At 35.0% G+C, this 14194-nt stretch overlaps 1 protein-coding gene across 2 annotated transcripts in view; it reads left to right on the top strand.

Annotated features, from left to right (window-relative positions):
- The window catches only part of LOC125646467 (alanyl-tRNA editing protein Aarsd1-like), a 37353-nt gene extending 25100 nt beyond the window's left edge, over positions 1–12253 (top strand). For both annotated transcript variants that reach the window (XM_048872787.2, XM_056141496.1), the window contains exons 8-13: positions 321–454; positions 2557–2623; positions 2783–2868; positions 6590–6644; positions 6855–6949; positions 11960–12253. In XM_048872787.2, the coding sequence (XP_048728744.2) occupies positions 321–454; positions 2557–2623; positions 2783–2868; positions 6590–6644; positions 6855–6949; positions 11960–12131 (609 nt within the window). In that variant the 3' untranslated portion in view covers positions 12132–12253. The remainder of the gene's footprint in view (positions 1–320; positions 455–2556; positions 2624–2782; positions 2869–6589; positions 6645–6854; positions 6950–11959) is intronic.
- The last annotated feature ends 1941 nt before the right edge of the window (positions 12254–14194 follow it).

Below are 14194 nucleotides of genomic sequence, written 5' to 3'. Positions count from 1 at the left end.
ACCAGATAACTCAGTTGGTCACATGACTAGAGAATCAGGGTTTGTTGTCAAATCCTTGTCTGGTTTGTTGCATTTTCTTTTTTCCTGTTGCATGTTGTGCTAGAACTGCCAGGGGATAAAGGTCACTGGTTGTTAGCCCTTGGGGACAAAGACTTTTATTAATTAAGGAAGGGGAATGTGACTTCCAGATGGGTTTGATTGCCAGTGACCAAATAGCTCCATTGGTAGAGCATCTGACTAGAGAGATGCAGGGGCCCTGGTTGGATTACCAGTCCATTGTATTTTTATCCTATTTATTACAACAGTAATTCCTGTTTCAGATGATAAAACTATTGTGGACAGAAAAGGCCAAGAAAAAAGGCAGGACAAATCTGATGTTTGTAGCAGGAGGTCGTGTTCTACAGTATCTAGGTCGTAGTGTCAAGGTCGAAAGGTCATTGACAACATTACTCAAGTAAGATTTAGTACATGAGCACTTAAAAAATATTCTACTGCTTAGGTTTGTACAACATGGTTTAACTTTTGTATCGGAAAATAATTTTGATCAAGAATTGCAATAATGTGATACATGTATATAAAATTATGTTTTTTTTAAATTCTGTCTCACTCATGAAATAAATCCTATATCCAACAACAAAGACATTGAATTTTCTGGACCCAGTTGTATGAAGGTTAGCTAACTTGAACAGACAGTTAATTTGTCATTAATTCTTACACTTATATAGTGATATAAATTAGACATTAACTGCCAGTTAAACTTAACTAACTTTTGTGCAACTGGTTCCTGTATATTAAATTTTCTTCAGTCCTTAACTCACCTGAACTGAAAGCTCAAGTGATCTTTTCTTATCACCCGCTGTCCGTTGTTTGTCCGTTCATCTGTCTGTAAACTTTTCACATTTTCAGATTCTTCTTCTACCAGAACCACTAGGCCAGTTTCAACCAAACTTGGCAAAAAGCATCCTTGGGTGAAGGGCTTTCAAGTGTGTACAAATTACAGGTCATGCCAATTTCAAAGGGGAGTTAATCACAAAAATAGGGTCAGGTCATTTAAAAATCTTCTACTCAAGAACCACTGGGCCAGAAGAGCTGAAATTTACAAGAAAGCGTCCTGACATAGTGCAAATTCGCGTTGTAAAAACCATGACCCCCGGGGGTAGGATGGGGCCACAATAGGGGATCAAAGTTTTACATGCAAATATATCTAGGGAAAATCTTCTTCTCAAGAACCACTGGACTAGAAAAGTTTACATTTACATGAAAGATTTCTGACATAATGCAGATTCAAGTTTGTTAAAATCATGCCCCCCCCCTCCCCCTCCCCCCCCCCCCCCCCCCCCGGGATAAGTTTGGGCCACAATAAGGATCAAAATATTTTATATGTGAATATATATACTAAGGAAAATCTTAAATATGGGCCAAGGTGACTCAGGTGAGGGATGTGGCCCATGGGCCCATTATTCCTCAAGCACTTTTAGCTGACCCTGTATTGATGTTCAAAACAATATTGAGCAGAAAATATAGTACCTTTAGAAATATGTAAAATACATAAAAATATATACATTTGAACAATAATTAAGACATCTTTAATTCAATTTTATATTGGGTATTCAATAAAAAAAACCATGAAAAATTAATTATATATAACGTAAAATGAAGGTGACCGTGTGTATCGCAGATGAATATTGCGGCAATTAAGTAGGCCTGGTTGTTATTTTCACACCGTGAAAATACAATTTTATTACTGTGAAAATAACTGAAAATATCAATTTTTATTCAATGCAAGTATTTCACTGAAATGCAATTATTTGTACTTCGGATCTCTACTGTGCAAAAATGCCATTTAGAGTGACATATAATGGTATTTTTTTCCAAAGATGTAAACTTTGACAATTTTCTAGCTTTATAGGTGTAAAAATAATTTTATCGAAATTTAATATTTTTTTGGCAGACAGAAATTGATAAGCAGGGTGATGTAGCAGACATTTTCCAATGCCAGTCTGAATTTTTTAGCGTTGGTTAATACTTTCCATGCTTTTGAAAAGAAGAATTTGGAAAATCTGTAGAACTCTGTTCATATTCTCAGTCACGTATTTTTATTTGCTACCATTAATACATTCTGCCAAAGAAGATCTACAGACACAGAATTTTCGTTAGGTGTCACTTGATTTAACTTGGAAAAGTTTAAAATTCCCATCCTTTAGTTTTAAGCAATCTGTTGCCAGTAACATGTACATGTGGACATTTTAATGGTGAACAATCTCAGGTAATGAAAAGAAAGACAACTTGTGCATCGAAATAGATTTACCAACTTCTTGCAAAAATACATATTCGGACTGCAGACACATTCGAGTGTAAATTTAGCTGTGGAAAATTTGGCGGCATGAAACCATACGACTATAATAAGCCAAAATTATCACACTGTGGATAAAACCTTTATTGAGGTAAATGTTATGTATATCATGGGTATCTGCTAGTAAAATAAAGGGGGGGGGGTAAAGCTTATTCATAGAAGAATTTAAGAATGATTTGTACATGAATATAACAACATTTTAGGGGACCAGTAGAAGACCATTATGAGAGGGCTGAGACAGCGGTAAAGGGATTCAAATCGACTCAGAAGGTTTAGTTTTGTTTTTCATGTTGAATATAATCAAGTTATCTCAGTGCCAGACACTAAAGCTGAAGGAGATTTTGTTCGGTCCATTAAACAGCTAATCAATTGTCTACAAAGTTATCAGGATTAGACAACTCTTGACAATATTTTTATTGATATTTTCAGTATGTGACATCTCTGTTACGAGACCTTGCTGTATTTGAGGGTCAGAAGTTTAAATCGAATGGTAATCCTCTCCTGTGTCTACACAGGTAAGTCAGCATTGCTTAACTTTCAGTTATTACATGTGAAAAAATGTGCATATATCTCTCTCAAGGCAAAGGTTTCAATCTATCACTCATCAACTCTTGGCAGGTTATATTGATATTGAGCAGACTGCAGTTATGCACTAGTCAAGATTTACTGATACCAGACTAGATTCGGACAACTTCTTTGAATGCCAATACCTGTCTTCTGTTTTTCAGAACTGTTAAAATTTGCAATGTTTTGAAAATTGCAAAGAGATCATTATTAACATGAATATCATCACATGCACTATTTTTATACACCCGTCTGTCTGTCCGTCCATCCGTTCGGGGTTTTCTCTTCATAATTTCATTTCCCTTTCACATATCATGCTGGAACTTGCTGTGTAGCTTCTTTGTGGGTCACCCTAGATCATACTGCAATTTTGATCCATTTCGACCTTTTTTCCAGGAGTTTTGCCCCTTTATTTGGAAATAATTATTATATGGAGGGTACATAATTTGTCCGCCCTACTTCTCCCACAGTTTTCAAGTGAGGACCTTCTTATTTTGTGGAGTGTTTGTATGGGTATTGAAGATGTGCAGGTGGGATGGATTTTGAATTTCTACAATTTTTGAGAAAATTACAGGTTGTTGAACTTAGTCTATTTTGGAAATTAATATTCTATGAACAAGTTCAACAACCTGTAATTTTGTTGGACTGGACCGAGAATTAAACCTGGGACCCCTGCATTAATAGTCAGGTGCCCTAACCACTGAGCTATCCAGGCCAATACCCATGGTCCATACAGCCCTGAATACTACATTTCGCTCTAAAGTAAACAAGAGTTGATGAGGAGAGAAGTTGATTGAAACCCTAACTTTGGATTAAAAAGTTTGATAAGTTAACAGATCTGATACTGGACTAAGCAGTTTAAGGAAGTTAGCTCCTGAGCTTTTGAGCACAACTGCGCAGGATACTACAAATAAGTATTTACTAGTTCAATACTGATCCCATCGGTGCAAACATATTACACATCTATTACAGAACCCTATCCAGTTGAAAAAATCTGTGTCAATTTAATTCAAATTTTGAAAAGGTTTGGCAGGGACTATATTTTGTGGTGGAAGGATTGATTAATCAAAAAGTTCTAAATCTGCGTGATATTACAGTTTCTGGTTCATCTAATATATCTTTTATTTTTATACTCCTATACGAGTATTTCATTTGAGACTTGGAGCTAGATTAAATATTGTGATTTATTAATTTGGTTGATATATTTTTCCAAATAGAACACCGAAAATTTAAATTAATTTACTCGAAATTTTGTATAAAAATTCAGTATTTTCACCAATAATTTAAAAATTTGGTCCCCAGCCCCCACTTTTTTAAGTTCCATTTTAGATTTTAAGAAAAGACCTTGAAAATTATGTGAAATTTTAGAAATTGACATTACTCCTAGTAATATTTCTTTTTTTAACTCTCAAATTTGATATCATGAATTTTTTTGTATATAAAGTGCTAAAAGGTCATTAGTTTTTTCCATTACTTGAATTAAACTTTTTTTATCTGTATTGTTAGAAGACATGATTATGTATCTATTTTATGTAATGATTGATTTCTGTTGTTTATGTTAATTGTGTTGACACCAACAGACAAATCAAATTAAATTGAATAAATTTTAAGTGCCAAAAGGTCATGTTTAGAACACTGTAGCTCAATAACAAGCATTGCAACCCCAGTTTTTTTTTTCAGTGTCCTAATTCTCCTTCAACTTAGAAATTAAAAATACACTTCCCAATAAATTGACATTACTCCAAATGTCAGGTGCGAACCTCTTTAAGACCAAAAACATTCAACCTTTAGTTTCTCAGACATCGCAGATTAGACTGAAAGTTACTGCATGAAGGCCAAAAACATTTAACCTTTAGTTTCTCAGATGTCTTAGATTAGACTGAAAGCTACTGCATGAAGGCCAAAAACATTCAACCTTTAGTTTCTCAGGTGTCTTAGATTAGACTGAAAGCTACTGCATGAAGGCCAAAAACATTTAACCTTTAGTTTCTCAGATGTCTTAGATTAGACTGAAGGCTACTGCATGAAGGCCAAAAACATTCAACCTTTAGTTTCTCAGACGTCACAGATTAGACTGAAAGCTACTGCATTGATCAATTTCATTGATGTATTGGAAAGGGGAATAACTCAAGTCAATAATCTTTTATAAACAAGTACATGTATTTCAAAAAATATTCCAATCTTTATATCGAATGATTTAAAATAAGTGTGACAAAATGATATTATATAAACTATGCATGTACATGTAGTTGAGGGCAACATTAGAAATTTTCACCCTGAGAAAAACATTGTCAACTGAGGCGTAATGGTTTCTCTAGGGGTAAAGATTTTCAATGTTACTCACAACTACATGCAGTATTGTTTGATTCACAGTATTGTTTGATTCACAGTATTGTTTGATTCACAGTATTGTTTGATTCACAGTATTGTTTGATTATACTGAATGAGATATAAACAACAAAGCAGAAACACTTGCATCTGTTGTAGGGCTGTCACGGTTCAGTAATTTCTCGGTTCGGTTCAGGAAACAAAACCTCAGTTTTCTTTTTTTTTTGGTTTGGTTTCATTCCATGTGATAAATTAAAAAAAATTGATGATTTCAAGAATAATTTGGACCTTAAGTATTCATTTTTCAGTACAAATGCAAACATTAATTTCTGATGCATTTTAATCGACAAAACAACAATCAATAAGTAAGTAATATTCTATTAAAGTTAACATTATGCACAATACAACAGGTAACATAATCTCTCGAGAGCTTGTATGATAGACTAGCTGTGGGAGAGAAACTGCTTTAGATAGGTCTATGCATGGTGCTTATGGTCGTAGCAGTGAGAATTCTTCAACATGCCAACGTCTGCTGCGACACAGAATCTCTGTTTTTAAAGTCATCCGTAAGACCTGTGACTGTCACTACTAAACGCAGAGTGTTTGACAAAGGAACAGTCACCACCTTGTCTACATTTATTTCTCAGATCTTAGTGGGGCTCGAACCCACGACCTCCCGGTCACGAAGTGAACGCTCTACCACAGAGCTACCGCGACACTTGAACCTGTACAGTTTGCAGACTGTGGTTGTTTTGTAAACAACTTCTGACTCTCCCTTTCATAGAAAATTAAGTATTCATACCCTTGCTATTTCTTTCCTTGTGTCACCATGTTTCGTTTTACTATTACCAATTTTACATGGACTTTTTTTATTGGTTAGAATAGCATTGATAAAAATATTGAACCAATCATAGCACGTCGTATAGCAGACAGAATGGGATATGGTAAAACGTAAACAAAACCGAACCAAAAACAGGAAAATACAAACCAAACCGAATGTGTTTTTACAGCAGTTAACCGACTTTTCGGTTAACTGTGACAGCACTAATCTGTTAACATTTTATCAATCACTGTCATGCGATGTTTTGTATATCAATGCAGATATTCACATTTATTACAACGCTCAAATGATGTTGTCTAACAATCTTCGGCGAACCGTATGCACATAAATTTGACACATGTGATAATTTTTATGATATCACCCATTGTCAAGTACTAGCTGTTATTCGTTGCTAAATACTGGAGCGCGTGCTTTCTATTCTCAGAGGGAAATATTATGTTTTTTTCAACTGTTTGTTGGTCAATTAGATTTTGAGATCTTATATGAAATAATATGTTCAACAGGAAGGAGGGTGACTTGGAGTTTATGAACATCATCATCCAGCAGGTGGATAACTGTGTGAGTACTCAAATATACACATAACCGTTCTTTCAAAATACATCCTTGACAGTTCACCCCAAATGGAAGGTGACACTCTCCAAGTTTTGACAATTTCTACATATTTCCAGTCACCCCTCACTTACAGATCCATTTGAGATTATCAAAGATTGGCAAGTATGGAAATAATTGATGCTATAATCACTACCATTAGATTTCCTTTTTCTTCAGAATAAGATCTGCTTCCTGACGGTTGGAGAGGAGAAAGGGGCTGGTCTGTTCTTATTGTCAGGACCAGAAGACTTCATCCAGAATGTCGGACCAAAGTTAGTAGATACTTGTCCTTAAACCTCTTGTATCCAAAGTTAGTAGATACATGTACTTACAAGTCCTTAAACCTCTTGTATCCAAAGTTAGTAGATACTTACAAGTCCTTAAACCTCTTGTATCCAAAGTTAGTAGATACTTACAAGTCCTTAAACCTCTTGTATCCAAAGTTAGTAGATACTTACAAGTCCTTAAACCTCTGGTATCCAGTTGATGCTAGTAGAAGCTTCAGATGCTGTACTAAAATCAAACCCTATCCAGATTTTGTGAGGAATGCATAATCATCAAAAATTTATGTAATCAGTCACTGAAACCATCAGATTTATGCATAATGAAATTAGCAATTATTCTATTTGCACATAAAGATGAAAAATTCAAAAAATGCAGCAATGGCAGACTAGATATTTATTAAGAAATGAAAAGGTTGTCCTTTTTTATGCCAAGCACTGCCTTATATTATAGTTTACACAGGACGTGTCAGAGCTCACCAGCATACAACTTTTAAAAATCTCCATAGGGGATTTTGTGCACGACGATCTTTTTTCGAAGCTCTAAATTGACGACATTTTGTCGTGAAAATAAATATCTTGTCTTTTCAAAGAAAATATCAATCAAATCATTATACATGTATCATAATTAACACAACATCAAGTGTGTTTGACCATTGACTTCAATAAAGCTAAATAAAAAACATAATTTTAAAGATATACATAATCATTTTATTAACATCATCAACTATTCAGCAAAAAGTTAAAGATAAACTAACATTCCCCCTCCAACAATAAGTTACCCACACATTATTGATACTTAAAGTTGCATCCATGACTGGACTAGATATCAAAATTGGAATTAAAGCACAATCATGCATTTAGGTACGACTGCAAAGGCGATCTTGCTGTCTGTAAACATGGGCTTGCAGAGTCTGGTGGAACAATCTGCATTGCAACCAGAAAAGGAGTGATCTGCCCTGCCACAAAGTTTGCGAACAAAACGTGCACCCATGACATCTGACATAATTACCAATAGAAAAAAAATCTTCAAAATGTTTTTAATTGTAAATTAAGGCTACTTGCTAATATCAAATTCAACATTAAAATTTAACTGGCTAATTAAAGTACAGACTTGTGGGAATTACATTTCACAAAGTCTATTGAATACTAGGCCCCCATAATTTTATAATACATTGCTATAGATTTGGATAGCCTACACATATATCATTATGATTAAAATATATATATTTGACATGCCTATTGCATATCTTGGATGCTGTCATCCCGAAAGGTGAAAATCGGGAATATCAGATTGTTTGGTGGCGATACTATCATCGTTGTCATTCACGTTTGTATAAAGAATATGTCAATTTGAAAACTGTCTTCCCGATTAATTACTATCAAAACATGCTCCTCACTGTCCAATAAACACCCTGACACAAGTAGACCAGGTAAATTACACCACCCTGATGCAACGTGACACAGATAGACAGCAATTTCCTGATTTCTGATTGACTAGCCACAAAGAAATGGTGTGGAATTTCAAATCGGGTTGGAAATCGGGGTTTGTTGTCGTAAAATGATAGATATTTTTAGAAAATTTGGATTTCAAGGTATTTTTGCAATCCCGATCAGGATATTGGGATTTGCTTTTTCGACTACTTCAAATCAGGAAAATCCCACATAAATCGGAATAGTTGGCATGTATACATCAGTATTTTTGTTCATGAAGTTTACTTTGTTACCATGTATTTCAGTAATGGACATGGTTTTTCTCTGTCACAAACATGTTAGTTGTGATACAGAGCATAGTTCCCATGCATCATCGTACAAATTTCAGTGGCAAGAGTTATCTGCCTTTATAATAGTGAAGGGAGTTTCATTGGATGTCATAACAAACATGTCAATGCAGTTTAAAAACTCAATTTTATATTTTTCAAAATTTATATTTGTATGTACCATAATTAAATTCTAAATGAATTAAAACTTTGGCAATTCCAGAAATCCAATGTGCCATGCAGGTAACCTCTGCCAGGTTTTCCTGAAAACAAATAACATAGTGTGGGGAAACTATTCAAATTTTTGAAATCGATTATACAGAGAACGAGTTGGAAATTATAAGAACTAAACATGCTTTTTGAAGAATTTATTGATATGTAAACTCTTGTTACAAACTTAACATAAAATGCTTTGCACTTTTATTCAGTGTGTGAGTAAAATGTCCAGAGTTTACACATCAATAAATTCTTCAAAAAGAATGTTCAATCCTATAGTATTCATTAAATAAGCCATGAATTTCACAAATGATTATATAATCCTCAAGTCTTTTAGATGTGTAAGAGTTAATTTGTGAGAACAAAATTTTTGCTGTTTTTAATATAGAAAAAATGAGACATGATTCACAGAACACTGACTACACTCTGGATCTCTGTTTACACTGACTACACTCTGGATCTGTTTACACTGACTACACTCTAGATCTCTGTTTACACTGATTACACTCTGGATTTCTGTTTACACTGACTACACTCTGGATCTCTGTTTACACTGACTACACTCTAGATCTCTGTTTACACTGATTACACTCTGGATTTCTGTTTACACTGACTACACTCTGGGTGTCTGTTTACACTGATTACACTCTAGATCTCTATTTACACTGACTACACTCTGGATCTCTGTTTATACTGATTACACTCTGGATCTCTGTTTATACTGATTACACTCTGGATCTCTGTTTACACTGACTACACTCTGGATCTCTGTTTACACTGACTACACTCTGGATCTCTGTTTACACTGACTACACTCTGGATCTCTGTTTACACTGACTACACTCTAGATCTCTGTTTACACTGATTACACTCTGGATTTCTGTTTACACTGACTACACTCTGGGTGTCTGTTTACACTGATTACACTCTAGATCTCTGTTTACACTGACTACACTTTGGATCTGTTTACACTGACTACACTCTAGATCTCTGTTTACACTGATTACACTCTGGATTTCTGTTTACACTGACTACACTCTGGATCTCTGTTTACACTGACTACACTCTAGATCTCTGTTTACACTGATTACACTCTGGATTTCTGTTTACACTGACTACACTCTGGGTGTCTGTTTACACTGATTACACTCTAGATCTCTATTTACACTGACTACACTCTGGATCTCTGTTTATACTGACTACACTCTGGGTGTCTGTTTACACTGACTACACTCTAGATCTCTGTTTACACTGATTACACTCTGGATCTCTGTCTACACTGACTACACTCTGGATCTCTGTTTACACTGACTACACTCTAGATCTCTGTTTACACTGATTACACTGGATCTCTGTCTACACTGACTACACTCTGGATCTCTGTCTACACTGACTACACTATGGATCTCTGTTTACACTGACTACACTCTAGATCTCTGTTTACACTAACTACACTCTGGATCTCTGTCTACACTGACTACACTCTGGATCTTTGTTTACACTGACTACACTCTGGATCTCTGTGTGATGTGCACTGACTATACACCCATCTTGGAAATTCTGCACTTTATTTCCTATACATTTAAAAGATATCCATGATTGGAACCCTTTTCATTAGTTGAAGAGTACATTTATTAGTATGTATCAAGTGCTATACATACTATATATTGCATGATTTTTGTGGAGCTTGATTCTTGGCAAGAAAAGCATTTTGTAAATAATTTTATGTTTCGCACCTGATCCCATCTCTATTTTGTTTTGCTTGATATTTGCATATGATAGTTATTGAATTTGTTTAATAATTAAGTTTGATAATTTAAGAATTTTTAGTTGTGACCTTTGAAAAGTTTTTTTTCTGAACTAAGCTGCTTGTATAATGAAAATTTTGCTTAAGCTTGTTTATTGCTAAGAACTGCTGCTCAGGTGAGTGATGTGGCCTAAGGGCCTCTTGTTTTATGCTCCCCGGAAAATTTCAGGAGAACATATAGTAGTTGGTGTGTCCATCTCAGCTCTTATCTCCTAAAACTTTCATCAGAAATTGATATAATTGATCACAAATCTTCCTTGTTGTGGACCAAAGTTTTCTCAAGGTAATTTTGGAAATGTCAAGGTAACTCAGAACATATAAAAGTTCCTTATTTTAACAGTTCTTGATAAAAAAAAAAGTTTCCATCTCCTAAACCTTTCACCAGAAATTTATTATAATTGATCACAAATATTCCTTGGGACAGGGGACTTTTGGACCAAGGTCATTTTGGAAAGGGAAAGGTCACTCAGAACATATGCCTAATATAAGGGGAAAGTTTCTTATTTCAACAATTTTTGTTCCGGTGGGGATCTGGGTTAGAATTGGTCCTCAGTAATCCTTACTTGTCTTAAGACGCAACTAAATGGGGCAGTTCTTTGGATGAGACTGCCAAAACTGAGGCCCCGTGTCACAGCAGGTGTGACACAATAAAAATCCCCCTGCTCAAAGGCCGTAAATGCCAAGCATAGGCCTAAATTTTGCAGCCCTTCACCAGCAATGGTGACATCGCCATGTGAGGGGAAAATTCTCGAGCTGGTCATTAAACAATATACAATCAATCAATCAGCAATTTTTGAACAGGTATTGATCATACATGTATATCAGACAAATAAGTAATAGGCAAATAAGTTTCAGGCAAAGGTCACTTAAGGTAATTTTGTAAAGGTCAAGGTCTCTCAATGTATACTTTATATATGTGTTAAAAAAACCCAACTTCATTTCAACAGTTATTGATCATTGTGCAAGTCATTTGTCATATGAAGTAGTTCAGTGGTTAGATGCAGTTCAGGGAGCAGTTTTACTGATATTCTTGTTTTCAGATAAAGATGTTGCATGAATAGTGTTCATGTGCAGTTCAGGGAGCAGTTTTACTGATATTCTTGTTTTCAGATAAAGATGTTGCATGAATAGTGTTCATGTGCAGTTCAGGGAGCAGTTTTACTGATATTCTTGTTTTCAGATAATAGTGTTCATGTGCAGTGTATCATCTATTTTCAGAGTAGCAGAGATACTGAATGGGAAAGGTTCCATTAACAGAGGAAATTATCAAGGAAAAGCCAATAAACTCTCTCAAAAAGGAAAGGCAGAAAAGCTTATTCAAGAATACCTGTCATCAAAAGACAACTCTGTGAAATGTGATGACAGAAGTGCTGAAGACAAAGAACCCTGATGAGAGTTTGTGATAGTCTGAATGTTTGATGTGAAGTTTTAGATAACCATGCTTTAAACTTTTTAAATGAAAAGGAGATAAGATGTCTTTGTGCCAGTAGAAATAAATAAATGACATACTAAGTGTTTATTATTTCTTTCACAAGTGAAGTGAAATGACTATAGCGTTATTTGTGATTGGTGCTCTACCCGCCGACACTGACGTAAACAATAAATTTATCACAATAACGTGGTTGCTATGTGAAAAATTAACAAAATATTAAAGAATCCAATCCTTATAAAGCACAATTCTATTTGCCTTATCCTAGCAGGAATTAGAAATCAATTACAGTATCAAGCATTGGCTGCTAGTCTCAAGGCCACAAGGTCAAATCATACTGTGAGCTCTTTATTATGTCTCTCCTTCACGGAAAGAGGACACATTGTTTTAGTGTGAATTCTTCGTCTTCCACTTCTCTGACAAAGTTTTTCCAGGACATAACTTTTTTGTCGTTTGATATTTGGTTTGTGAGTTTACCACGAAATGACAGTGTGTCGTGTACCGTTTTTGATGACCTTGACCTTTTATGTAAAGGTCAAATAATTGTTTGTCCACACCACAACTTTTTTGTCTTTTGACATAGGCCTTTGATATTTGGTATCTTTACTATCATATATATTCACACAACTATTCCTTCATGGTTGAAGCACAAACATATAGGTGACTACCATGCACCGTAACTCTTAATTTTCTTTTTCTGATCTCAAAACTGCATATGAAAATGTAGATAAGGAAAGAGAAAGTAACCATATTTCATTCAATCACAAGTAATAAATGGGTTAATAGTAAGCTATTGTTGTTGATTCTACATTATTCGATCCCCCGTTTTAAATCTGAAGCTTTATTTTCCTACAGTTTGAGAAAAACCTTCAACCAGTCTGACGATGCATAATATTCCATGTGTTACCCGATTTTGTCTCAGTTATTTCTGTTTTTGCAGCTTCGTACACAGTTCCTATGATATAAACAAGCATGGGTTAAAGTAATGAGTACATACTGGTGAACCAAGTGTTTCCTTGTGAACGGACGTGGCGCGAGTAGGACACAATCTTTAAAAAAAAAAAAGCACATCAAGACCATTTTATTGTTAGATATCGGTTGTAATTAATAAAATCACTTCTGTCTGTGGAAATCCTACCCCAGTCGTCAGGGTTTACACCCAGTCCAGTGTACAGAGGAATAGCACGGCCGATCACGTGAGTATCCACCACATACGACAATAAAATGATATAGATAATCAAGTCCCTGTCCATCACAGCGAATAATCAAATGGCATAGAAAATCAAGTTTCTGTTTATTACAGAGGAGAATAAAATGGTACATTCAATCAAGTCTCTGTCCATCACAGCGAATAATCAAATGACATAGAAAATCAAGTTTCTGTCTATTACAGAGGAGAATAAAATGGTAAATACAATCAAGTCTCTGTCCATCACAGGGGATGTTACGAACAAGCAATTCCTACAACTATTCATCATACCTAAAATAAACACGAACTAGAATATTATACACCTATTTACTGGCTGTGAGGACAATAGCAAGTTTATTGTCCCCCAAGACAGCAACTATTAATGTCATTTTGAAAAACCTAAACCTTGACCTCTAAATTCTGAATGTTTAAGGAAGTTAGCTCCTGAGCTTTTGAGCACATGGTGCTATAATTAAGTATTTACTGATCGAATACTGAGCGCATTTGTGCACTTAGAAATTGTGTCAATTCAAATGGTTTGGCGAGGGCTATATTTTGTGGTGGAAGGATTTACTAATGAAAGAAGTTCTAAATCTGCACACTTGAAACTGGGTAATAATGTTACAAACCAATACGCGAAAGAGATTGCTTGGTTCAAAAACGTGTCAAATATCCTTAACAATTGCGGACTTTCTAACATTTGGCAAAATAACGCATGTAATCCAAACTGGCTAAAGTCAAAGGTAAAACTTATTTTACTCGATCAATTAAAGCAAAAGTGGAATTCTGACATTAAAACGCTATCATAAACTATAGAATGTACAAGGATGAATTA

This window comes from Ostrea edulis, chromosome 6 (genome assembly GCF_947568905.1).
Source record: "Ostrea edulis chromosome 6, xbOstEdul1.1, whole genome shotgun sequence".
NCBI classification, from domain to species: domain Eukaryota; kingdom Metazoa; phylum Mollusca; class Bivalvia; order Ostreida; family Ostreidae; genus Ostrea; species Ostrea edulis.
The sequence above is the reverse complement of the archived record's forward strand: the minus strand, read 5'-3'. Positions and strand labels throughout refer to the sequence as shown.